The sequence below is a fragment of the Molothrus ater genome, chromosome 1 (genome assembly GCF_012460135.2).
Source record: "Molothrus ater isolate BHLD 08-10-18 breed brown headed cowbird chromosome 1, BPBGC_Mater_1.1, whole genome shotgun sequence".
NCBI classification, from domain to species: Eukaryota; Metazoa; Chordata; class Aves; order Passeriformes; family Icteridae; genus Molothrus; species Molothrus ater.
In genome coordinates, this window is record NC_050478.2 from 88,658,418 (window position 1) to 88,684,839 (window position 26,422).

The 26,422-nt window shown below is 39.5% G+C and overlaps 1 protein-coding gene across 18 annotated transcripts in view; it reads left to right on the forward strand.

The window, feature by feature from the left end:
* LOC118700163 (poly(rC)-binding protein 3-like) overlaps positions 1-26,422 on the forward strand; it is a 500,974-nt gene that overhangs the window by 420,030 nt on the left and 54,522 nt on the right. For all 18 annotated transcript variants that reach the window (XM_054516993.1, XM_036404537.2, XM_036404527.2 and 15 more), the window contains one exon: positions 19,726-19,876. In XM_054516993.1, coding sequence (XP_054372968.1) covers positions 19,799-19,876 — 78 coding nt within the window. In that variant the 5' untranslated portion in view covers positions 19,726-19,798. The remainder of the gene's footprint in view (positions 1-19,725; positions 19,877-26,422) is intronic.

A 26,422-nucleotide genomic window follows, 5' to 3' on the forward strand; every position in this document is an offset into this window, starting at 1 on the left:
ACTCTGCCTTTTTCTGTAGTGTGTGTGCTCAGTGCAGGGCTACATGCCTGTCTTTAGTCATTGCTAGCTGTGGGGTGAAGGGACAGGGGACAGTGTCCCTCTTCCACATGGAGACACAACTCCTTCCTCTCCCAGTCCAGGGAAGTGCATTTATGTTCAAGCAAGGAGAGAACAGGCCAAGGAAAGGGACTTGTCCCTCAAAGCTCAGACTGAAACTGCTCTGGGCAAGATCTGAAAAGAGGAAAGGGAAAGAGCATGGCCATGGGTTCCTGCTTTGGTATTCTACCAGCTGCATGATATTTGCTAGCTGCCACTTCATCCAGCAAAGACCTTTCTCTGGGAAGAGCCATTGTTATTCTAATACATGCTGCAAAACTGTTTTGTGATTAAAATTGGAAAGTGGGATTTGGAATGTCCTTCATGCAAAAAATAAGACTCTTTGTTTAAAATTATGAAGGAAACAGCAATAGAAAAACTCTGTTTTCCATGAAAGAGCTGTTTTCATGAAAATCTTGCAAGCAGCCTGTCTCAGTTACTTAAGGGAGAGACCAACAAGATGCCTTTGTAAAAGGATGTGCACAAATTTGCTTCCAGCCAAACCTACATGTCTCAGTTGCAAGCCTATATTTTCCTAGAACATGTGAGTCATTTTATCCTCCACTACATGGATTCCTAATTTTTTTTTTTTGTAAGTATGTCATCTGAAAGGAATTTCATAACCACAAGTAAGAAACTGGTCTGATGACACTGGTGACAAAATTAATAACCGTGGATCTCATTTTCTGAAAGAATGCAGCTGTTAGTGCATTCAGTCTGCACTTAAAAGTCAAACCAGCTAGGTTGTGTTAACAGTCCATTGGTAAGGAGGAGGTAAGATCCATTGAGTTTTGCATTTACTTCCAAAAGTTGGATGGTAAAACAGTAATTTTCAGAAGTGCCAGGATGTCAACAAGCAACAGGGGAGTGATGTGAGGGGGTGTGTGGGGGAGGGAGGAGAGCATGGAAGCTGTAAATATCCTTCTACATCAGCTTCTGTGATTGAGAGAATAAAACCACTTGGATTATGTGTTTGTATGACCTGAAAAGTACTGCTTCTTAAGTAATTAGTCAGCTTTGCATTTCTCTGTTGTTTTGCTATTATTTTTGCTATTACTATTAAGAGTACAGTAACATTTCAGTATTGCAGTTATCTTGGTTGTCTGTACTCCTTGAAAAACTGGCTTCCACTGTTTTTCAGCTGCAACTGATATTTGACATATTTTTAGGTAACAGAAATAGGACTTTTAGACTAGATTTTCCTTTAGGAATTCTTAACAAAGCACCTTGCAGAAATTTGGAATATTTGGCTTTGAGCCCCTTGAACTAGCTGGCAGAGTCCTAGAGAAGGGAAGAAGGCAGGCAGCATGGCTCAGAGTGAGGAGAGTTTGCCTAGGGCTTGGGGATGTCATCACAGATATCCCTCTATTAACACATACCCACCTCATATAAAATATGGTGCCTCAGGCTGTAAAACTACATCCTTGAAGAAATACTCTGGGAGGCAGTGATGTGATTTTGGAGGTTTTGGGGGTTTTTGTTTAGCTAGCCATAATAACAAACTACCTGTGTAATTCTTTTCCAAGGTCCTAATGGTTCAACAGAATTTATGCCTCTCAGACTTCAGAAAAAAAAAACCAACAAAAACAAAAACAAACAAACAAACAAACAAAAACAAAAAAAACACCAAAAAACCAAAAAAAAACCACCAAAGCCAAGAAACACACAAAATTATTAAAATGATTAGGTTCAACATCTCCAGACTGTCTACATAGTTTTTCTTCAATTTTGCCATTAACCAAATATGTCACAATGAGAAATTGTGAAGTTGAGCCTCGTAGAGGCTATCAGTAAAGCCCAGTAAATCCTTCAGACAGGTTCACTTCCTTTCCTATTTAGAACACAGGGAAATCAAGGGAAACAGAAGGAAACAATTAGCACATCAGGTATGTCTGATATATCCTTTCCTATATTGCCTTGGTTTTCACCCTCTTATTTCACAGACATCTACCATCAGCCTTTCATTATCAACAGGTTGCTGTAGAAACTGTAAAGGAGTGTTTCTCTGTAGAAGTCACCCACCAAGTGTTGTGCTATTCTCCTTTACATGGTTTTTAGATGCCTGATATCCTCCTGAAAGGTCCAGTTTGTGCCCAGAAAAGCCACTCCTGTGACCTCTCAGTCTGCACTCACTTGTGCTCACAGATCAGGGACGCTGGATCATTAATTTTATATATCCACAGAAACTGTACTTCTGCAGCAGTGCTGCCCTGCTTTTGTTTGGTGCTGCAGTTTAGGGGTCAAAAGTGCATGGACTTAATATTTTATTTGTGCCTCTTCCATGCCAGAAAGGCAAGACACGTGTACCCTTGCCTGTCACTGTGGCAAAGGCTTTTCATCCTGCGAGGGGCTGAGAATTTGTGCCTCAGCTCCATAGGGGACCCAGAATAATCTGGGGCACGTCTGCAGCCTATGGCCAATCCAAACTGACATTTGCATTGGGAAGAACAATACATAATCTGACATTTGTGTATAGAATGACTGTGTGAGGAAATAGTGGCTGCTGCTGCATTTTATGTGATCAGAATAATATCTCTGAGCACTGGAGGAGTGTTGGGGCTGATACAAGCAGTTTTATGCGTGTAGGACTCTGTGAAAATGAACAGATATATATGTATATGTGTGTTGCATGGCTGATCTCTCAATTATCTCGATTTTACATTACACTACAGTCTGGGAAGACTCTCTAGATAGCGTGACTGAATGCTGTTGCAAAGACAGAGCTTCCACTTTGTGGAAGCAATTGAAAACTTAGATGATCTGCTTGGGGCTGTTGCAGTCTGGGAAAATCGTGATTTGTTTTACAGAGTAATGCAGACTAGTTCCTCTTGGCTACGTTTTGGTGCCAGATTCCAATTTATAGAAGATACATCAACCCCTGTTGCCAGTGCACATTGGTTCTACAAGCATATGTGTGGACATGAGGGTGCACACTGCTGTGTTTCTCATATTGAACATCAGCTAATTAAGCAGAGCACAGTGAAGTCTCCCACACAGATCATTTTCCTTTTGTATCTTATAACTTCTCCTCTCCTGAGCTGAAGAATAGCCACAGACAGAAACTAGGTCTGCCTCTGACAAACAGTGTCGATTTTCATTTCAATCACTTTTAACTGATTTCACTTCAAGGAGGTACAAGTAAGATCCTGGTAGATAAAAATCCATTGCATCAGAAAGCAGTTTTAAGTAGATTTTCTTAAATGCCACAAGAAAAATGGTTAATTTTGATAGAGCATGTCAAGGGGAAAGGGATGAGGAATAGTTGGTATGCTGTAGAGAGACCCTCCTTTGGTGCTGACCTAAGAGCAATAATATGGAGCAGCTCTTCTGATGCATTGTTGGGTGTACCTAGTTGATTCCAGAGAACCTTGGGCAGTGTCTATGGGCAGCTGCTGGGAGGTGACTGTCCTATACATAGGATAGAATGACTGAACATTTTCTGTCTATCTTTCAGTACTGAAAGATAGAATGACTACAACATTTTGTTTCATGACAGCTAGATTTCATGTCTGTGTCCACACTGGGCAGGCTCCAGGATCCTTTATGTGCTTGAAATTAGGAGCCTCAATCATTCCATTTTACAGTCAGCTAAGTAGCTAAAGACTTGCCAGTATCAGGATGCTCAGGAAGCGTCTCTGCTGTTTCTGCTGCCTCACAAAGATTTCACTCTTGGAGAAGCTGTTCCACGTTATAGTGTAGCCTTTGTGGTGTCTTCAAAAAATTGCTTCTGTGCCGTGCCTAAGACAGGATTGGTGGGTTAAAGGCAGGCTGTGCTTCTGCATAAACTGAATTCCTCTTGTTGCTGGAGTTCAGTGGAAATGTCTTCGAGCATGAGCTGTTCTTCCTGCCACTCCCTGAGATAGGTCTCAAGTGCTCTGGATAGGAACCTGTGGTAACAGGAGGAGAACTCTTCCCTGGTGAGGACTGTTGGTCACGTGACAAGGCCCAAACCAATTTCCACTGCATTTCCACTCTTTCCAAGCTGGTTATTCAAATTTGCTCAAAACTAAACTTCTACCTCTTAAGAAATTGGATTTAAGAGGGCAGACTGGCATCACCACATGCAACAAGCTGACACCTCTATTGTTCTCTTAAGTTCTCTTAAGTAACCTGATAAAGAGCCACTTGCCCTCCTGCTGCCCTGTCCTGACTTGACCCTGACCTTATAAACTGCTTTTATTATCAGTTCTTAAGGGAGTGTGTTGGCTTCTCTCTCTTCAGTTGCTACCAGTGGTTTGAAAGCTTCATTCCCAGTTCACGTGGCTAAGCTAAGGTAAGTGTTCAAACACTTACCTTGTTCTTAAGAGCATTTTTTTATGGAAGAGTTGCTGCCAAGCCACCTATGACCAGCAGCACAGGCATCTGCTCATTGTCCAGGAGTGGTCACTAGCTGGTGCTTCAGAGGAAAACCAGTTTTCACCTTGGCTGTTAACACTACATCCTTACAAATTCTTTAGGGAGAATTGCTAATTAAGCATGATGGCTTTTGTTCTTTGGTAATACTGGCAAGACAACAAAGTCTTGTCAGACTCTCTGTCTCTTATGCTGTGTACATTTTACATGGAAGCTCTAGAAAAGCAATGAGTAATTTCTTTGCATGGCTACTGGCCCTGTGCAACTGCTGTGTTACAGCCAAAGGTTGTGAGATGGAAAATGAGGGGAGGAATTAAATTTGTCTAAATTAAAAGGAAAAAATAAGAAACAAAATAATTGTTAATAGCCTCTTAATAGGACTTTCACAGCATGCTCTGTCACTGGAACGTATCTCTTCAGGGCAGCTTCCCTACCTAATTAACTGATTACAGAACTTCTGTGAATAGCTGATATCCTCTATCAAATCTTCACCTCATCCTCAGACATCAGAGAGGTATCAAGGATCTTGGTTAGGAAGGAGCAGAGAGAACCTTGTTCTACTGGGTTTCAAGTAATTCATCAGCAAAATACACTTATGATTATTTTCCTTTTTGCTAACTGCAAATTTTTAGTTTGGTCTGTTTCCTTCCAAAAGTTTGAGTTGTTTACTTTGGGGATTATGTCTTTTATGAAAATAACCAGGTTTCCAAATGCAGATTGTCAAGCTTGCCAAGTTACTAGCACACACTGGTTGTCAGAGGAGTTTTGCTTCCTGTATTGCCTGTAAGTAGATCAACAATGTGGGAACTTTGATTTTTTTCATGTCCTCAGCTCACCTGCTGTATTTTGGTGAGGAAGGGAGAGTCAGTGCAATACAGAAGAAAGAGGAGGAATTTTTCGTCTTTCCTTTTTGTGACCTTCTCATGGGGATAACAGCAAAGAGCATGGGCACTATGTCCAGTTATTGTGTGTTTGCATGATACCTGTTACTTCTGGGGACGATGATTTTTCTTCATTGTTTTCCAGAGAACAGCAGGGCCTCCATTGGAGTTGTCTTAAAGTAATTCCTAGGAAATATATGTGTCCAAACCAGTTAACTTCTGATGTGCTTGCTGCAGCAATATAGCCCAGAAGACCAGTAAATAACAGAAAAAATTCTCCAGAAAGAAAGGAGAACAAGACAGGCAAGATTTGAAACTCTCAAAAGTAAGACAATGTTAGGAATTGTTCTGCTTGTTATCCTTATGGTCTAGCACTCCTGCACTTAGAATTTTAGTCGGCTTTGTCCCTAAAGCCTTGCTGTCTGCTTCTGTTGCCAGAGCTGCCTTCCTGCAGCGTTCTTAGGGAGGCAGTGGATGTGTCTTGACAAGTGTATGTTCACCTTCCACAAAAAAACAGGCAAAGAGAACAAAAAAAATTAAATAAAACCTGGCCAACACCTGTGATCTTTTAGAGGGCACGTCTTTAACTGCTTTAAATGTTTGTGGGTTAACAAATCCATCTATAATACAAAAGTAAACAGGAGTCAACAGTGCTGGTTTCCATTGTGTTGAATCAAAGCTCAGGCAGGCATGGGCATGTTACAGATGCCTTGAACTTGGTCATCTGATACACAGGTGACCCAGTTCACGAGTGCTGATATTTGGGAAGTTATGCTGAGCTGTGTGCTCGGCCCATAGCTGTGCAGTGGCACTCGGCAACAGGTGTTGGCTGTAGCTGCCTTTGGAAGCATGTCAGGTCAGGCTGGAGCCTGGATTTAGCTCATTTATTACAAGGACTTTTGTCAACTGCTACGGATCATTTCAGACTGCATTGTGATTCTCAGTGGATGAGGTTGCAAATGTAATTCATGAAAATTTTGTTAAACTGATCAAACACAGCACGAAGCTTTAGCTAGAATGTATTGCATCTATGAGCTCCCCCTAAACATTAAAAGGAACTGACTTCGTGACTCATCTTTTCATGTATCATATCATCCATCAGATAACAACATTTGCAGAAGCACAGGAAGAGGAGAGATGATTTTGATGTCTTCTGCAGCATGCAGCATAGATCTGCTTTCGCTTTTTCCCTGGTCTCTTCCCTGTCTCCAACTCCGACTCTGTGTCTCTCTCTTTCCCAATTTATCTGGATTAAACAAGTCTCTGATTATTCTTTATGCCACTGCAAATAAAGTCATTTTCAGAAACAGATGTCGAAAGAGCCCAGTGAAATAATCCTGGAGGCAGATGCAGTCTTCCATAAGCTGCCAAGTGCATGGTGCAATCAAAGTGATGAAGCAAAATGGAACAGGCTGCAGAAAAAGTAATTAAATTATAGTTCCATTGTAGAAGCACATTTTAAAATTACTGAGATTCAGAGCCCATAATGCTGGTATTATAGTTGAAAGAATACTTGCCATGGGTCATGAGCATTTTTTTTAACAGTTATTAATCATGCTTGACTGGAAAGACATGTGTAACCTACAACAAGCAGTGGCTGTAGTTGTGCCAAAGGAAGCTTTTGTTCCCTGAAGAGAAGAATTGTATCAAAGGCCAATGTGTCCTATTATTACATGTGCAATGGCAACGTGCAGAATCTGAAACGGGCTTTTCAGATTTCAATGCAGAGCACTGGAGGGGGAAAAAAGAAAACAAGTATTGTGTCTTTTTGAATACTATATGACCTCCTTTTCCTCTTACCAAGTTAACTTGCTTATTGACTAAATAATAGTAAAAAAATTTCTAAAATATCCCTCCCCAACTTCAATAAAAATAATTCCAGTGTATAGTATAAATGAAAAAGAAACAGAAAATGTACAAAATCTTGGAGACTGGAGATTAATAAGACTTCATGGGTTCATTTGCCTCTGTTTCCTTTACATTAGACTGAACAGTAGCTAACGTCCACCTCCATCTTTCTGTCAGTTTTAGTAAGTAGGTTTTTCTCTTTTCTCCTGTTAATGAACTCCTTTTTCTTTTTTCGTTTTTTCTTTTGTTTCTGATTGTGTTTTTGGATTGCATTGGATTGGGTTTTTTGGTTGCTTTAGTTATGGATTGTCCTGGTGCAAATATAAAATTGGAGTTGGTTGTGAGAAAATAGATGCTTCCTATTCCCCTGCTTCAAAGTACAAGTTTTAAATCTTTAATTTGTAGCCTGGGTCATCCGCAGGTCTTTTGTATCATCAGGGCCTTCCAGATGTGACTCATTTTTAAGAACTGTGTTACTCAGTTGTTGTATTTGTATTATTGTTTGTATTGTAGATTTATTGTCACTTTTTTCCCACTGTGTTACTTTTTGGATTATTATCTTTCTGCTCCTATTTGAGCTCTTCTCTTTTTAGTGTCTGCAGTCCGTCCAAGTGACAGTCATTAATGTGATGGTAATACCTTCTTCTAGTTACTGATGTAGACAGTACCAAAACGTTAGTAATGCTTTTTTTTTTTTTAATTTTATTTTAGAGAGAGTTCTTTATTTATTTATTTGTTTGTTTATTTGTTTGCTTATTAGTAACCCACTCCTGGGTGTATATCTGCAGTATATCTCTGGCATTTCTGCAATAAGTCAGCAATTATCTTCTCTTGACCTTTACTTTTTTCTTTTGAATGAGCTAATGGATCACTTTGTGGTCCCAAGCCAAAGGTGGGAAGGTAAGAAGGGCACCATCAAATCATTCACATTAGCAAAGGTCCTGTCTTGTTTTCATAAAGGAAGTAGAGCACCAAATGACACAACTAGTTATGTCTGTGAAAATCTGTTAAAGGTAGCAGGACTATGTATGAGCCACAAAGCTACTGGAGCAGCTGTGGAAAAAAAAATTAATGTGTGTTCTGTGTCTGCTTAAAGCACCTCTTTTTGGGAATTTCTCTGAATCTGGGAGCTTTTAAAGTAATTGTATTAGTTCACTTTCAGAGTCCCCTTCTTCCACTTTGCTCACTCAAGGTTATCACTGGGAGAAGAAGCTCCTAGTGGCCTGCAGTGGACCCATGACCTTGCACCTTCTTAGTCTGTGTCTCAATGAAACTTGTGTGAACCTGACACTTTGACATCCCTGTTAACTCTTCAAAATGTTGAAAGTGTTGGGGAGGCTTGTTTACATTCATGGACATATATACAGGTACATGTGTTTGCATGTGTTTGTACAGAAAGAGGCTGAAGGTTAGACAAAATGACAGACATTTCATGAAGCACTGTTTCAGCTGAGCAGCTTGGTGAAAAAAATCAGTTGTTTCTTCAAAAAGAGACTCTTTGCTTTCTAAAAGTTCCACAGAAGTAACAAATGGATGGCTAGGGCCAAATGCAGTGCTAGGGCAAGATATAGTGGCTCACTTTACAACTGGCACTTTTAAGTCACTTATAAACTATTTTATGTTTTTCTTTGGTTTTGAATACTTCATTACTTAGACTGGCTTTTGAGCTTTAAAGATTCTCCTGGTTTAAATCAGTGACAAAAATATTGATTTAAGTGGCTTAAATCTTGGGACGTGTTTGGCTCTTTAGTCTGAGTATTGACTGCCCATAAAAGAGTCATTTATTGTGGGCTGAGTTTTGGTTTTTTTGATTGGGTGGGGTTTTTTTGTTAAATCTTTTTTCAAATGAGGCTCTGGAACTTACTGGATTTTCTTACCTACTCCATAGTCATTAGTTTCACAGTGAAATCTGTGTAATGCTGTATGTTTTCACTAACAATCAGTGGCTGAGAACTTAAATATTCAGGTTGTGGCTTTTGAAGGCAACAGTTCCAACACCCTGGCAGGACATTGCAACATTGCTTTTTGTTTTCCCCTTTTATCCCTATGAACGATGGAAGTCTTTGCAGCACTCAGCCATGTTTGCAGCTGTTACAGCTGTGCTGCTGTTGGACTAGTATCTGAAACAATTCCCTCTTTGCCTCAAGCAAGCACAAGTGTGGCATCCCAGGAGGGAGGCTGACTCAGACTCCAGAGGCTGGTACCCATCCCCTTGCGACTGAAGGATTGGAGCTCATCCTCTTCCCTTTCTGAGAGGCTGTGTGAGTTTCCCTTACTTTAAATAAGTATTTCTTTTATTCATCTGAGAAGCTTGAATGGCTTTTCAAATCACAGCCTTGTAAATAACATCATGATGGTGATGTCAAAAGTGGTATTTTTGTTTGTGTCAGAGGTTCGGTTATATCGATATGTAATATTTTTATGTTTAATGAAGTTAAATGTATGATCATTACTATTAGCCTCATTTCACTGACCAGCAACCATGTTTGTGGTTTGAGTGAAACAATTGACTTTGTCAAAGCAGATATGTCTTGAAAGCATTTAATTTACAAATAAGTTGGACAAAGATATATTCTAGGACAGATATAATTTCAACACCAATGGAAATATAAAACCGCAAATATATTTAAATATCTGTTTGTTCTGTGCCCAGTGGCAATATACTTGATGGGTTAATGTTTCCTATTAAAGAAGCTTCTGTATTTCCTTGACTATTCTTCTGGTTTGAGGATTTTTTTTCTTTGATCAATAAGAAGCTGTCCTTACTCCTATATGTACTGGCAGAGAAAATTACAGATCTCTATGTCTGTGAGACTGTTTTTATTGAAGATAAGAACCTCATTCAAAAATCATTCTGTTCTTAATATTTGTTTATTAGATTACACCCCAGCAATGTGGTGCATAATGTTTTAAAATTTGTCCACATCTGTCATGTACAAAATTATACCTTACTTGCTTGTCATTATTTAACCATATTCTGTACATATATACATACTATGTTGAAACGTATCTCTTTTTTTTTTCATGTATGTACATAATCTTACTTTAAATAGATTGAAATAGACTGTGTCTATTTCTCTGTTCTCTTATACATTTTAAAAAATGGGAAAGAGACTTGGGCTTGACTGGCTTCTCGCAAGTACATTTATTTTTAAATCAACAAGCAAAGCTATTGCTTTATTTGTTTTAAATTATATTAAGGTAAATTTAAAATTTAAACATTATTCCAGAATGAAATTATTTATTGAGGAAATGTCAGAATTGTGCATTTGACTTTAGAGGGCAGAGATTATTTAACAAATATACCACACATTCACAATGTTTAGGTCAGAACATAGATTTTTTTCAGGAATAGGTGTGGACCAAAAATCTCTTCTTATATGGTAGGCCATTCTTGTAAGCAACTCTGTGCTGGACAGACCACTTGGGCTACTTGTGCTACTTGTACCTTCCCTGTGACTTACATGTACATTTCTTTAGTAGATTTATCTCACACCATATGGAATTATTAATCCAAGTTAGATGGAGTGACTGTTTCTTAGTCAAACATAAGACGAGTAAGGCAAAATTTCCATTTGAAACAAGCAACATAAAAAATCCCAGAGGTCTGAGAAATGTGGTGCTTTACTTGAGCGTTTGGAGCCACAGGATAAAGTGGCAGTTAAAGCTGATTTTATGCTTAAAGCTATGATTAGAGCTTTAGAGTCTGGTGAATAACTGGTCTACCATATGCATAAATTGTCTTCCCTGATGTTGCAAACTGGCAGGTTCGTGATGAAGCTTACAGTTCATTTCATTGCTGCCATTAGGAAAGGAAAGAAAGCACCTTCTGCTCTGTCCTCCTGCTCATCCTCAAATCCTTTTGGAGAATATTTGTACAGAGTAATTTATAGTGAGCTGCCACAGCTTCCTTGTGGAAGCATTTATGTTGCATTAGTCCAGCATATCAGCTTCTATCTACAGGAGCTTTTATCTCCCTGGCTTTTGTACAGATGCAGAAGCACTAGTTGGCTGCTGGGTTTGTACAAAGTATTGGCATGCTCGCTCCGCTGCTCATCTTGTAGTTCATGGGGAATTGTAAAGATGCTCTCTGCATTTCTGCCAGGGCATTAATTGCAGAAAGAAGGGGAAAAAATTAGAAAGATGGAAGATATCTTTGGCAAAAGAATCACTGTGTTTTCCATTTTTTACTGTGTTATTCCATTATTTACTTCCATCAGGTCCCACATCTGTTTGGCATTTGCTGAATATCATTATGTGGCTTTTCTAGATTTCCTGATACTTCATTTCCAGACATTTGATAGCATTTATTACCTGTTTGGCATGTGATGCTTTCTAATGGGATAACTTTCAATATTTTGGCAGTGTGTAGCTGTCTATTCACACACAGAATAATATTTTGACATTAATTTATGTTAAATAAGTAATTTGTCATTAAATGTTGATAGTAGAAAAATTGTGAACAAAACAATAGTCTTTATTGTGCTTCTATGATTTTTCTTCCTGTAACAAATCCACAACATCTTATTGTTTATTCAAAAGGCTTTACAAAAAAACATTATTAGCAGAAGAGTCAATAAATATGTTGCTGTTTACTTCCTTTAATAAATCAAAAAGGGAACAACCAGTGTAGTTGCCTAAAGCTCATGCTTTTTGACTAGCATGAGGAAAAGTGGTCCATTTTAAGAGCAGGATTCATATACATCAAGTTCAGTAGCTGAACATTCATCAGTTGAGAATAGAAAAAATAAGTCTCTAATCTTTTGCTCTTCTCTTCAAAGATTATTTGGCATACAGTGATCTTCAGCAAATGCGATGTCAGTTGTATAGGGTGAGGGCATTTCTCGTTTTAGGGAGAACACAAAGGCAGCTGCAGGGAGAACACAAGGCAGCTTCTTCTATAGATAGGATAGGTTCTTCCTCAGGCAAAACACCATCAAACATATCAAGGAAAAACTACTGTCACTTCACATACTTCATAAAATTACATTCAAAAGGCAGCATTCCTGGAGTCTTGCCATTTTTTATACTTTCAATTGCCTATAAAAGTTGTCTTGTTATTTTTTCATCCTGTTCTTTCTTGATCAGTTTCACATCTTTGGCAAAACTACTACTTCCAACCATCTGTAGTAACTACACAGCTTAGCATATGACAGATAAAGAGATTTTTACAATAACTGGTAAAAGCACAGGGCCTGCTAAGCTGTGTAACTGCTTTTTGTTAGTGGCTGTTAGCTGGTGGAAGAATGTGTTGCTCTTTAATCCCCTTTGACTTTTGAGCTAATATTTTACCACTTGAAAAACCCCCCACAAACATGTATTTTCTGTGTCTGTTTGTGTACTTAAATTACTGCTCTCTTAGTAGCCCATATTCAGCTTACTTTTATTAGGTGTTTTTTGTATCTCCTTGAGCATGTAATTTATGAATTTCCTGAATCCTTCTTCTCTCTAGTGTTTAAATTTCATTCTTGAGCTGTTGTTTTATCTTATTTTACCTTTTTAGCAAAAATCCGTTGTGCCACTGACCACTGCAAGCTTTGTTCTGGTAACACAAAGAATTAATTTTCTCATTTCTGGAATTTTGGATTCACACCAACTATCCCCCTACTTAAAATGGGCCATGATACAACAATTTAAGGGAACCAGGATCTGCAGATCTTGTTCTCGTCATGAAAGTGTTAGAGATTAGCATTAAATTATTTTGGGGATATAAATTATAAGGATGTGAATAAAATGTATAATCTTATTCCTTTGTGTAGAGTCCTCTCTAGTAATTTGGGAGACGGAAGAGATAAAGTAGAAAGGTTGATACTGCACCTGCTTCTTTAGCTTTTGTTCATTAATCAGGTTCTCCTGGTGAGGCTTCTGTGCAAAACTGGAGTGCTCCAAAGCCTGATTTCTCCTTTTGCAAGTAGTTATTACTGGGAGAAAAATCCTTTGAAGAATTGTCATTATTATTACTGTTATGTTATTGTGGGCTTCCTTTGAGCTTTTTTAGTAACCTCATAACAGTATGGTTTAGTAACAGTGGATGTCTTTGTCCTTCAGTTGACACAGAAAGTGAAGAAGTGTATGTTTAGCAAATATCCAGTTGTCTTCTTTTGCTTCAGCTGAGACTGTAAATATTGTCAGATCATTATCTCTTTTAATAATTCTTGAAAAAAACGTTTGTTGAAACAACTTAAGACAACTGCAGTTAAGCTGGTTTTGCTCTGGATTTCACCTGTAGCTGTGGTTGTTGGTTTTTGGCCAGTGGGGGGGGATGAGGTGGTTTTCTTTTGCCAGTTTTTTTTTTTTTTTGGGTAATTACAGTGTTTAGTCCTTTGACATCCAGAGATATTAGTTTCAAGTGAAGAGCCATAGATAACAGCTGCCTAGCTTATCAAAGAGCTTGTAAGCAAAGTAGTCATCTCCTTGTTTAATGGCACCAACTGTCTGTGGTAGAAAACTTATTCCTAATTTTAAGCCTTACTATATGGCCAAATATGTTAACTCTGCTGATAATATCATCAGTTCTTGTCCTGTGGCAATTTTCTTACGTTCCTTATGCCTTCCTGTATTCCCTCCAGTTTAAATGAAAGACTAAAATCATGTCAGTAGCATAAATCTGCCTCCAAAGAACTGTGCTCTGCTGAAAGCACAGGTTGTTTCTCCTCATCGCGATCCCTGGCAGTGTGTTTCTTCCAATTCCTGGGAGGTCTCCCTCCACCTGAAGTCTTCTGATCAAGATGACTTAGCTACAGCCTTTTCATGACTTCCTGTGCTTCAGTTTTCTCTGTTCTTTTTTATTCACTCTTGCTATCTTTTTTTTTCTATTTTTTTTGGTAGTACTGTTTTATTGAGTTCTTGCTAAATAGATGAAACTCTTAGCTACTTCTTCATAAGTGGCATGTTTCTGTCCAGTTTTCAGTTCTCCATAAGTCATGATAAATCTGTTTGTTCATCTTCACACTACTCTGCTGATATCTTAGGTCTTCTTTTTCATGTCCTTATTTCTATGGCTTGATATCTGCCTAGTTACCCCTCCTTTGGGATAGTTCCTTATATTATGAAAATTACATGTTTACTGTGAGAGACTGGATTTTCTCATGTTTCCCTTAAGAAAAAGAAGTTATCTTTTTCTAAACCTACAGGTACATGGAAACTATATGACTGAGTTTAACCATCCTCATGTGAATTAGGAGTGGCTTCTCCTGAATGTCAGTCACTATCATTTCCCCATTCTTTTATCTTTTTTTTTTCTTCCAGTGGAACAGCTGGAATTATTTTTTTTTTTTTCAATTTTATCAGTAGATTCTTCCTTGCTTTCTTCATAATTGCATTTTTCAGTTCATAGTGATGAAGCATCATAATTAGGTTCAAGAGATTTTGAGGCCCAAACACAGAGAATGCTGTGCTGGGTGCTCTGGCCAGTTTCTTCTTTCCCAACACCTCAGATTTAACAACTGTAAAATCAAGATTTAACATAGCAGAGCAGGCTTCCTCCTTTAATATTTCCAGGTGGTTCTTGCTTCCACATTGATTTTTCTCACACTGTTCCCTGTATCAGCTATCTGAAGCTAAATTTTTCTCTTTCTTCCTGCCTTTCTCTTTCTCTTCTCTCTGCATCTCTTTGCTTTCAACACGCCTCTGTGACTGTGCAGCTCCACCCCACCTCACCCTGTGCACACTCTGTTTGTCTCACTTCTCCCTTGCATCCCTCTGGATCTTTGAGATGAGTAGCTCTCTTGGCAGATTCACAGATGTCAAATAATTTATTTGACATAAACTCAGAGATCAATTGCATGATGTCTACCTTGGTACTATGTTGATTTTATTAATCTTTGGCATCCCTGCCTGCTGCTTTCTTACCCTGCATGCCAGAAGTTGTTGCCTTTACATGGATATCTTTTATATAGCACTGTGCAGCCATATCCTCTGCAATGGCCTGCTTATTTTCTTGGAGGGAATTAGCAGGCTTGAGAGGTAGGAAGAAAGGGGGTCAGGAGGTTGGCTTTCCACGTCTCAGGCTTCAGGCAGCCATCTCACACTATCCCCTCAGCCACAAGGATTCCTAACCTCCATGTGTGTGCATGTGTGGGGGTTGTGACACTGCCCTTCAGCTTATAGTTCATCTTGTAGCTTTTATTAATTCACTGAAATCCCTAAGAACTGTGTTGGGGTTTTGTAGTACTCCAATGAAAGTGTGGCTTAGCTGCTCATTGTTTTATTTGCCTAATCTACCCACAATTACAGAAAAGCCACGTTAAAAAATTGTGTGTAATAAATATTGAGCATGAAGGACCTGTGGGTATATGCTAGCTCGAGATAGCTAATATTAAAAATGTATAGAAACATATACTTACAGATAACAGGCATCTGCATATGACTCCACATCAGTCTCAATCCTCCATTTTGTTGAAGTTTTAAAAAGGTTGTGGTTTTTAAAATGCATTTGGATGTATTTTTCTACCTGAAGAAAAATGTTCCCTTTTTACGTGATAAATAGCAATGGAAATGTCCGCAGGACAATGGAAAAGCCCCAAAGGAAGTAAAGATCTGCAGTTCGCTGGGAACTACCTGATGTGAGCTACTTTCCTTTGTTCTGTGGGCATGATATTTTTTGCTTGTTACCTGGAGCTGCAGAGCCCCAAATCTTGGACTTTGTGCATTCTGGTCCAGAGTCCCAAGGTCAGGAAGAAGATCTTGTCCAGCTGTCCTCCTGTCACTGCCAGCTCTCTGCTGAAGGCAGGCTAAAATGCAAATACCCTCACTCTTAACATTTAGCTGTGCCACTGACTCTGCCTCCCTGCACAGTACTCTCTGCTCACCTGTGGAGTCCCCTGACTTTCCTCTGGCATCAGGAAAAGTGTGAAACGCTGATTTTTTTTTTCCAGTCTGAGACTCAGCTCTCCCATCATCCAGGGTAGTCATAGGACCTCACTGCACAGAGCATGAGAAAGGAAAGCTGCCTGTGTTCAGCCTCCTGTTCGCTCACAGAGAAACACACACAGGGCAGGAACACAGTAACTTTGCTGACTTTGCAAAGGAGAGGGAAATTATTTTACCAATTAAATATTCACAATGCACTTGTATATGACAGTAGTAGGTTTATAAATACATGGATGTCTCGCTGTCTGGTAGGTGGCTCTGTGGAGGGAGCCATTCTCTTCCTTCTGAATGTGATGATCTCACATCTGCATGCACAGAGATCAGCATGTTTGTAACATTGTCCGCAGACATATTTGCTTTAAAAGTAAAAATAAATTCCTTTAAAGTTAAAAGTAATGAGGTACAACAACACATTTTGTTTTAATCTGTCTTTAAACCAAAATACCCAGGTCATTAACAGTACTGTCGGTTTACTTTGTAAAGCTGTAAATGTTTTACCCAGAATACTTGCCCTCTCAGGACAACTGAGGCAGATGTGATTGACCTGGCATAGTAAAAAGTCTTCTCTCTTCATGGTGTATGTGTAGCTTTTAAATATTCTTCCTTAGCATGTGAGACTGCCTTTTTGAATTAATTCCTTTTGTGTCTCACACAGCTGCCTAACTCCTTGCAGGCACACACACTCCCAGCCCTCCCCCAGACATCTGTTCTGATTCTCAGTGCCAGGTGCCAGAGTTTAAGCTTGTTGGGAGGAGGGACAGTGACAAAATCCTTCATAAAATCAAATAGCTGTGGCTTTTTTAACAATATTTGTGGTGGAATTTCATTTCTAATCTCTGGGTTTTTGAAAAGAACCCAAAAGGCGTTAGCCTTTACTACTGATTTTTTTCAGGTTTTATCTGGAAAAGGTCAGGCTTGGGTGGAGATTGGTTTCTTGTTGGGGTAAAGATTTTCCTCCATTTTTCTTTTCCAAAGTGATGCTGTGGCATTCCAGTAGTAAGAGGCCATGGTAACTGTAAACCTGTTTCTAGTCTGGAATTATTTTTCCCATATGGGAATACATCTCATTAGAAACACAACTGTACCTTCATCACTGAATTTTGATCCACAGAGGTCTTACATACCTTGCTTCTACTTGAAACACAGTTGTTCTTGAAATCTTCCAAGCACGCCCTAAAGCTGCCATCAGTTTCTAGAGGTCTCAAGGGCCAGTGTTGCTCTCGTGCAGTTCAGAATGACAAGGTCTAGGCTGCTGTTTATGTACCAAAGTGCTCCTGTTTGGCACTTTGGGTTTGCTTGGGTTATCTTTGACAGATCAAAAAATGCTGGGCTGTCAGAGCTGGGTCATTTCCCTCAGCAAGGAGCAGGTGAGCAGCATGAGACCAATCCCTGTCTCAGCCTGGGAACAACCGCAGTCATCTCTGCTTCACACTCTGAACTTCTCAGAAGGGGCTGTCATGGTCCTCCAGTTGCAGGTTTTCCCCTGAGTCCTGGTCTAATCTTAAACAAGTAGAGTACAGCTGATACCCTTCTCTGCCATTCCCTGAGATCTGCCTTGGAACGTTTTCCTGTCACCTTCTTGCACTCATGGTGCATCAGAGACATGGCCAGGCTGCTTCTGTTTTCTGCCTTCTCACCCAGGCACCTGGATTCTTGTTTCCCTTTCTCTAGTGTGCTAGGGAATATGTAGCCTAAGGGATAAGCCTAGAAATGTGAAATAAATGGATTTATATCAGCAGCTGTGATCTGGGTGGTGGAGGACATGGTACTAAATACTCTTAGTCCATGCTGGGTTAGGGGAAATGAGGAAGGTGGAATGAGGAGTTTCAGCTGCTCTTTCTCACTCTTTCTTTTCATCTCTCCTTAGGCATGTCTGCCACTTATTCTTGCAGTCACTGAAGGCACCAGAACTCTCTGTGGCCCTAGTATTCCTGTAGAGTCTTGAGAGAAAACTCTTCCAGTGTATTTCCCAGGGGCAAAAACATCAGGAGTGGCTTGGTCACTCACAAGCCCTGGCTGAAATGAGAACTTTCAGCTTCGGAGAAATGACTCGGTGTGACAGTCTTCAGATAACACACAAAGGGCAAAATGTGTAACAAGGGGAAATATCAGTGAGCAAATTTAAGCTACATAGAGTGGAGAACATTTTTCCACACTAATATTAAATGTGTGAGACCACCACTTTTGGAGACCAGATGTATGGATTCAAGGAGGCACTAAACAAATTCATGAAGCTGTCCAGCAATGGCTATGGGAAATGCAGGTCTGGAGGCAGTCTCCCAGGGTGTCAGGAATCACTGATTGCTGGCAGCTCAGCAAGTCCAACAGCAGTCACTCCACACTTTTCTTGGGCTCTTTCTTTAAGAATTGCTGTTGATGTCTCTCACACATAACATGTTCAGCCAATGTGGGCTTCACTTTGGTCAAGTAAAGTGCTTGGTGCCTCTTAGGATAGAGCTTAATCAAATGGTGAAACAGCCTCACAATACTTCCTCCAGACTTTTTAGGAGAATGATCCCATAGGCCCTTCCAATTGTTTAGGCCCATGCCTGAGCAATCTTGGCAAGGGGAGAGCAGCCTGCCACTCCAAAACACAAAATGGGTGTCCCTAGGAGTGGTCATTAGCCAGTGCCCTATTTATATATAGTGCAAGGTAAGTATTTGGGAAGCCCAAAGATGCAAAGCTAATAGGGTCATTACAGAGGATGGGTAACAAAAAAGGGATGGTTACTGAGAGGCATAATGTCTAAGGGTTTTATGCTTTCTAAGATAAGCCTGAAAAGGACAAAACTAAATAAGGAGTCACTAAGCCTTTTCTACTACAGAATTTGTCTGCCCTTGGTAATATTCCTTCCTGCTCCCATTTTTGTTTGTGCTGATAAATGTCCTTGCATTAATAAACTCATAATGCAGCTTGTTTATCCCTTCAAAGCCAGCCCTTGCAGCTTTCATTAGCATTTTAGGATATTTATGGCTTTGTAAATGACTGGAAATCTGCAATTTGTCATTAGGAATTAAGAAAAATCTTCCTTCCACTTAGGGCTGAGGCTCAGCTTTGGCCTTTGAGGGACTGAGCCACCTCTGGGCCTCATAGACAAAAACAAAGTCAGACAGTGCCCAGATTTACAATAGCAAGTGGCTCTTAGTTATTCAGATGTCTTTGATAATGTGTCATCTGCTGTTGCTGGCAGGGATCAGTGTTTAGGCTCAGAATTAATTTCTCTCTAGCTGGAGAGAAAACAAAAATATCTCTTCTGCAAGAGCAAAAAGAGAAAGATGTAGTAACAAGGAGAGAAATAAAAACAGCACCAGGCACGTGTAAAAAAAATGCATGTATAGATATATGTATGTAGCATATGCACACTGCAGAGGTTAACAAAGTGCTCTTCAGAAGAAAACGTTGTACTTCACTCTGCTGTGCTCTGTACTTTCAACTTTGAAATACAGGAAGTTAAGAAAATTTTAAAGGTTTCAAAAGGGAGTTTATCTTGTAATTGGTGAAGGGCTAAAGAGTTGGATGGGGAGGGATAATAATCAAAGGAGCCTTTTCAGCACTAAACTGTAGTCCAGAAAATCAAAGGAAGGAATGTTAATTGGTTTGTACAACATGATATCCTCAGTTCAGAGTAGCTTCAGCCACTCAATGGTACTTTTTCTTTTTTTTCTTTCCCTTTAGGTTGATTAAGTGAATAGAAGAAAAAAAAAAAAAAAACGAAGCTACTTTCAAGTATTGAAGATACAAGGCCAGGATGAACACGAAGGACGGAAAAGTGTCTGAAGGAGGTCTCAATGTCACTCTTACCATACGCCTTCTCATGCATGGCAAGGTGAAGCATTTCCTATTGCCTGTGTGTTGAGTGTGTGTGCAGCTACCAGCAGAGCCTGGCACTATCATTGACAGAGGGTCTGCTCCTCCTCCACCTTGAGTCAAAAGCACCATTGCCACAGCCAAACAAAAAATCACCCCCTGCCTTTCGGGGAATCTTACTGAAGTTCACGCTGCAGCCCAAGCTCATTGAAACAATCCCTGCCTCTAACAAACCCATTTTGAGCGGATCCGGTGGCAAAAAAAAAAGAAGTTCTTCCATTGATAGTGAGCCAAATTGGGCAGACCCTTGCAGGAGGCTGACCTGCATACAGCTCGCCTTCCTCAGCATTTGCTGGGTTTTGCAGGGCTTTTTTAGGATACCAGAACATTGTCTCGTGTGAAATAATTGCCACGGAGTTGGTGTCTATTTCTATTGAATGCAAATGGGGTCCAGTTCTTCATTATTCTGCTGTAACATCTCATCAAAGTGAGCCCCCTGATATGCCGGGGGTTTGCCCAGGTCCCTGTGGGTTTGGGTCAGAAGACTGACTCTCATTTCTTTTCTGTCCAGCGCAGCACTTAAAGCATGCAGATAAGTGGGAAATCTGTGCCACAGACAAAGTGCCAATTCAGTATTGTCAGATTTAACAGTCTGGCTGCTGCTTATTTCACATCAACAGATCATAAAGTGAGCTTTTAATTAAAAAGCACATTTCATAGGTTTGTTTGTATTATTTGCATCAGGCAACTCCAGACATTTTTAGGCTTAATGAATGAATGTTATAGAAAGGAGGTGGTTAAGTCTCATCCTTAACAGGGAACAGTGAAAATATAATGCATATTATTCTGGAGATCAAATTTGTATATATAAATCTAAAAAAATATTTTTACTCCTAGAGTTTAATTTTATCACTAAAATGCTTATAAAATTTAAAATAGTGGATGTTTTCAAACTATGGTATGAACACGCATATGATAAACCCATAGCACAAATAGGACACTAAGGTATCTCCCATTCTATTTTACTTATGGAGAAGTGTGAGGGGGTACAGCTTAAGTTTACAAATTAAAACCCTCAGAAATTAGGTTATGTCAGATCAAATTACGTTTTTTCTCAGAAATGATCTAACCATTTTGATTTTTTTTCCCCCTGAAATATTCAGCTTCAGGCAGGCATCTGGTGTGTAAATCTGCATCTTAAATAGGGATCTGTCAAACAAATTTAATAACACTCTCTCTTACAAAACCCACCTAAAATCTGTACACGTGTCTGTGCTCAAAATTAGGTCTTTGGGGTTGATTCTACTGGTTTCTGGTCCCAGTCCATGAAAGCATTTGAGCACATACTTATCCCAGTGGGTATAAGCAGCCCTACTGGTTGCAGTCACATTCCCATGTGCTTAAGTGATGGTGTTTTGGGCTTTTTTAATCATTGTCAGACAGCTCTGCTTGTTTCAGAATCACGCCTTTAAAGCAAAAATGAAGTGTCTGTCATTTTCAGGACATTTTATTTAAACTGTGGGCTAGGATTATTGGAGTTTTTTTAAATCAGAAATGAAATCAGATAAAGTTCATTTTCTCTGTTAAACATCATTGATTTTGTTTGCAGCTACTTTTAACAATAATGGATGGTATGTGTCCAGCCTTCAATGCATATGTAGCCCCAAGGGTCTAAATTAAACCCACAAAAGCTACAAAGTTCAAATTTTACCTGGATCTATACCATGCATCCTCAGTTAACAAGGCATGATGGGTATTCTGTTAGCTCCACTATGCTCTAATCATGTATCCTTTTGTGCCTAAGTATTGGAAAGGGTACATTAAATCAGAATTTATTTTGGTGATAAAAGTCAGACGCTTTCAGTTTCTTTGATGTCATTTCTGTGATTTAGAAATGATACAGAGGAATGAAGGATGTCTGAATCAATATGAACTCAATGTGAGAAAGCATTCTGAAAGCTGTATGTGCCTCTGGAAAAGAAGAAACACATTTCTAGACTCTTTCTTGAGATTTGTTGTGGTAATGACATCAGTGGAAGTTGTTGATCTCTAATATTCCTAGACAAAAGAATTTGTCTAGAAGCAGAAGCTCATCTGTAAATAACTGGTTAGAGCTTGAGAGAGAGGAGGAGGAATAAAAAGGTTTTTAAAATAGCAGGAGCAAACTGCATTCAGTTATTTTTAAAGTAAAATAATTTTAATGTTATTTATTAATGCGTTGCATGGAAAAATGAGGTCCTCTCCCTACTAACTTTAACTCTCTATGTCTAAACCATTATTACCAGTGTACCTTTTGCATAAGGAAGGCCAATGTGCTTTGAGTTGTTTGCATGCATTTTGATTGGAAATCCATAAATTGTACTACTGTGCTTGCTTATCTTGACTGTAAGTCCCACAGACTTAGGAAATTTTCAGCATGTACTTTTAATGTGATTTGTATAGAGGCTTTAAGTCAAGAATGGACACCTTAATGAGGCAATCAAGGTAAATTCTATACCTGCAGAAAAATGAGGATTTGTAGGAGTGGCCAGACCTCTTCAAGATGGTAATGAATAAAAAAACCACCACAACAAACAAATTATGTTGCAAAAACAAAAGACATTATCATGTGGTGAAAGGAAAAGAAATAGGAAGAGTTCTAAGCTCTGGGAGAACCAGGGCCAGTGTCTCCCCAGTGCAGGTAGGACACCACTGATCAGTACCTTTGTTTATCTTGCTTTGGGGAAAGGAGTGTCTGTACATCCAGCTGAGCTCCTGCCAGGCTTTTGCAGCCTCTGTCTGAGGAAGCTGGGATAGCCCCTGGGAGCACAGCCACTCAGCCACAGCATAGCAAGGTTTGGGAGCAGCCAGCTGGCAGCAAGGCCAGGCACAGTCTTGATATTCTCATGGCAGAAAATGTGGTGTTAAGGGAGGGCAGCAATTTTTTTATCAGTGATAGTGGAAAAAGAATTTGTGCCGGCCCTGCAAAAAGCCAACCGCTGCTAGGTATGAAAGGTTAACCTCAGAGTAACCTCAGTGTTTGCAGGGCCTGGTATGAAAGGTGTCCTCCTGAGCTGGGACTTTCAGAGATGTTGTGATGATGTAAAATGAAAGGCCTAATTTTCATCTTTTGCCATGTTACATCAGTGACAAAGCTATGGTGGTGTTACAGCCCTGAAGAGAAGTCATGAGCAACACAAAACATTTGTCACATTTTCTTGTGAAGAATTAGAGGGCAGGTGTTGGTCAGGATGCTGCAAGGGCAGTGCTTAGGCATTCCTTGCATCCACAGAGAAGCAACTGTCAGTGTCTGTAGGAAATCACAAAAGCAAGATTAGGAAAAACTTGTTACGAGGATGTGTGAGGAGGGATGGAGGCTGCCTGGGCGTGCTGCACCATCCATCACTGAAGGTTTCTAAGGACAAGTCAGACAAAACTGAATTCATCCTGCAAAGCTGCACTTCACAGGCACTGCAGCCTCTGCTGCTCAGCACCTTTCTGACCAAGTTACCTGAATGCTGCTCCAGAGGGGTCAGAAACAGAAGAGTCTTTTGAGGGACATGCAGTTAGAAATATAGAATATGTTAAATGATGCAGATACGCATTTTCATCCTTTATTAATGAGAAAGATTCACCACATTAAGAAATAAAGCTGTTTGATACATTTCAGTAGAGAAAAACAGGGAATATGAGTTGAGGCTGTTTACAGTGCCCTACTTTTGTATTTTCCATCTGATTCTTGCTGTTTCTTGAAGTAAAATAAGTAAAATCACTGTGTAGAAAAGAGACATGAATGAATGTGGGTATTTTATTATCTTTGTCTACTTCAAAACTGTAATTTCTGGACAAGATTGGAGTACTGTAAGGATTGCAAGATTTCTGCTTCCAGCAAAGGCAAGAATAGCCATATTTGCCCAGACCACATCACTGGTTTTGAAGGGCATAAGGAAGACAAATGAAGTGTATGTGCATTCATGGGCAAACAGCCCCCAGCCATCAGAGCCCTCTGTATGGAGAAGCAGAGCTCAAGCCCCAAAAGAACTCTATCTCTTACTTTTTCTTCCTTTCTAAATTTTTGTCAAGACAAAAATTATTTTGGCTCTTTGCGTGTCATAGAGTATAGGTGTAGACCTCCATGTTTCTTACCATTCCTTGCTCACCTTTTGCTGAATTTTCTATTCCCATGACTTGTGGCTGATTTTTCCTTGCTTACTGCCTCAGGTAATGAGGTTGAAAGACTGAAAATTGTAGCCTTGCCCACAGGTATCTGCCAACATATTAACATATGACATTTGACATCTGCAGTGGTCTTGAACTAGGTTTGGTCAGTTCACGCCCACGAAGAAATAACTTGATAAAGTGCCTATTTTAACTATATTGGATAATGATTACATGATTTTGGACTAGTTTGTCTTTGTATACAGCTAGTGTTAACAGGATGATTAAGACTCTGGAGACTCAGCATTAAAATTTAATTTTAGATGTTGCTGCTGAAGAGACTATGGCAGTAGAAAGGTCTTAAATCTCAGGAAAGCAGCTTAATAGAGATTTAAAAGCCAGGTCCATGAAGTGGAAGAGGAGAAAATGTTTAAATGGGCCAGTCTAGAAAGGGCAGCAGGTCACAAATCCACTATGAGATCCACCTCCATCTCATGGTGGTGGTGCAAGAATCTCTGCTTCCTCCCTCCAGTACAAACGTGCAGGAGAAATCATGCACTGTTTCCAAAGGCACTGTGTGAACATGTGCATTGATCAAATCATATTGGGTGCAGTAAAGTCTGCAAGAAACCAAAGTAGAATATAGTAATGTATTGAGCCTGAGGAATCTTTTAGAGAAAGAGAATGGAGTTCAGCAATAAAAACCAAAATGGATTAATGAAGTCAGATGGTTAGGAAGAACAAGGAAATAATTTACAGGTAGGATGAAGGAGTGAAGGGAAAACTGGCAGGAAAGTAGGACTCTTGCCAAATACTGAGGTGTAAATTGGAGAGGTGAGGCAATTAACTGGAGAAGGTAATTTAGAAGATACATGTTCAGTGACAGAGGGAAATCTGGAAAGCGTAAAAGGCTAAAAAGCATCAGATGTGTCAGTGTCTAGAGAGTGGCACATTTGGGATATGCTATGTTGGAGAGGAAAGCTATTTCAGCAAAAGTGTGTGCAATTTTGGATGTATGGTATTGGTGCATCATGGGGCAAGGAGAAGGTAATTACCTTGCTGTTCTTCTGGCAGAATTACACCTGCAGTTCTGTGCTCAGCAGCAGGTGCCACGTGTGTGAGTGATGGTGAAGAGTGACAGAGGGGGAATTCACAGAAAAACAACGAAAGTTTTAGGAGACTGAGGAGACTATGCCTAGCTTTCTTCAAACATTCTCATAAATACATATTATAAATACAAATGTTACAGTATTTTGAATGCCACAAGTGCTTGTGGCTGGAAATAATTATATAAAATACTACTTTGAAAATAAATCTAATAAGGGAATCCCAAGAAAAAAATCTGGTATAGACACTTTTGTTATGTTCTGTACGTCTCCTATGCAAATTTTAAATATGTCCAGTAACGAGTAGCATATGTATTATTAGATTGTATTATCTGCATTGATGGAGGAAAGATATGATGACTGAGTGGAGCTTTTCTTTCCCTGATACCATTTGCTCAATGATGCATTTCTCATTCAGCAGCAGTGAATTAGAAAGATGTATCTGCAGTCAAATGTTTGGGTTTGGACAAAACCCTATGAGTGCCTTAGTACTTACAGCATAATTTTAAATTCCCTGAGGAACTCAAGGTATCTGAGTTTGAAATTATTTCAGCGGGATCAATGGGTGACTTGTGGCACTGGAAGCAGTGGTTACAGTGACCTACATCCAGCTTCAATGGTGGCTTTCAGACATGTTGGTGATTACTTTGTGATGCTACATACAGAATTTTTACAAGAAAAAGAAAATTTAGACTCATAAAGTAATGGATTACACCTAACAGCTCAAATACAGAATAAAATCATTAGAAAAATTGCCTTTTTCATTAGTTCAGATAATACCATTTTAGCATCAGGGATTTCTGTTAGTGGCTACTTTTTTGGTGCCTGCTTAATTGCCTCCCTGAAAGACCGTAAAGCAAGTACAGAAATTAATTTTCCCCATCTTAAAGGTAATTACCTTCCTTTTCCATTTTTTATCTTTTACTTATTGAAATACAGAATGCAACAAAGTAACTTTAAGAATCACCTTGTCAGTAATACAATCCAAGCCATAAAATGCTAATCAATCCAATGTTTGTTCTGTTCTTTCCAGTTTCCACAAACACTGTCAGGGTATTATGAGGATTGACTGTCCTGCCTATTGCTATTATAGTTCCTGTTTTGTTTGCTTGCATTGCTGTGATACCTGAGAGCCCTGGTCATGGAACAAAACTCTGCATGTAGATGCACCACACAAGATGGACTTCTTCTCAGCATTTTTGTAGGAGCAGCCAAGATATTCTCACTAACCTCAGAAATCAGCAGAAAGGAAGAGAGTTCCCCCAGTCCCTGGGCACTCTCTACTCCCAAAAACAATCTCCATAGCTGAGTGTTCCCACTTC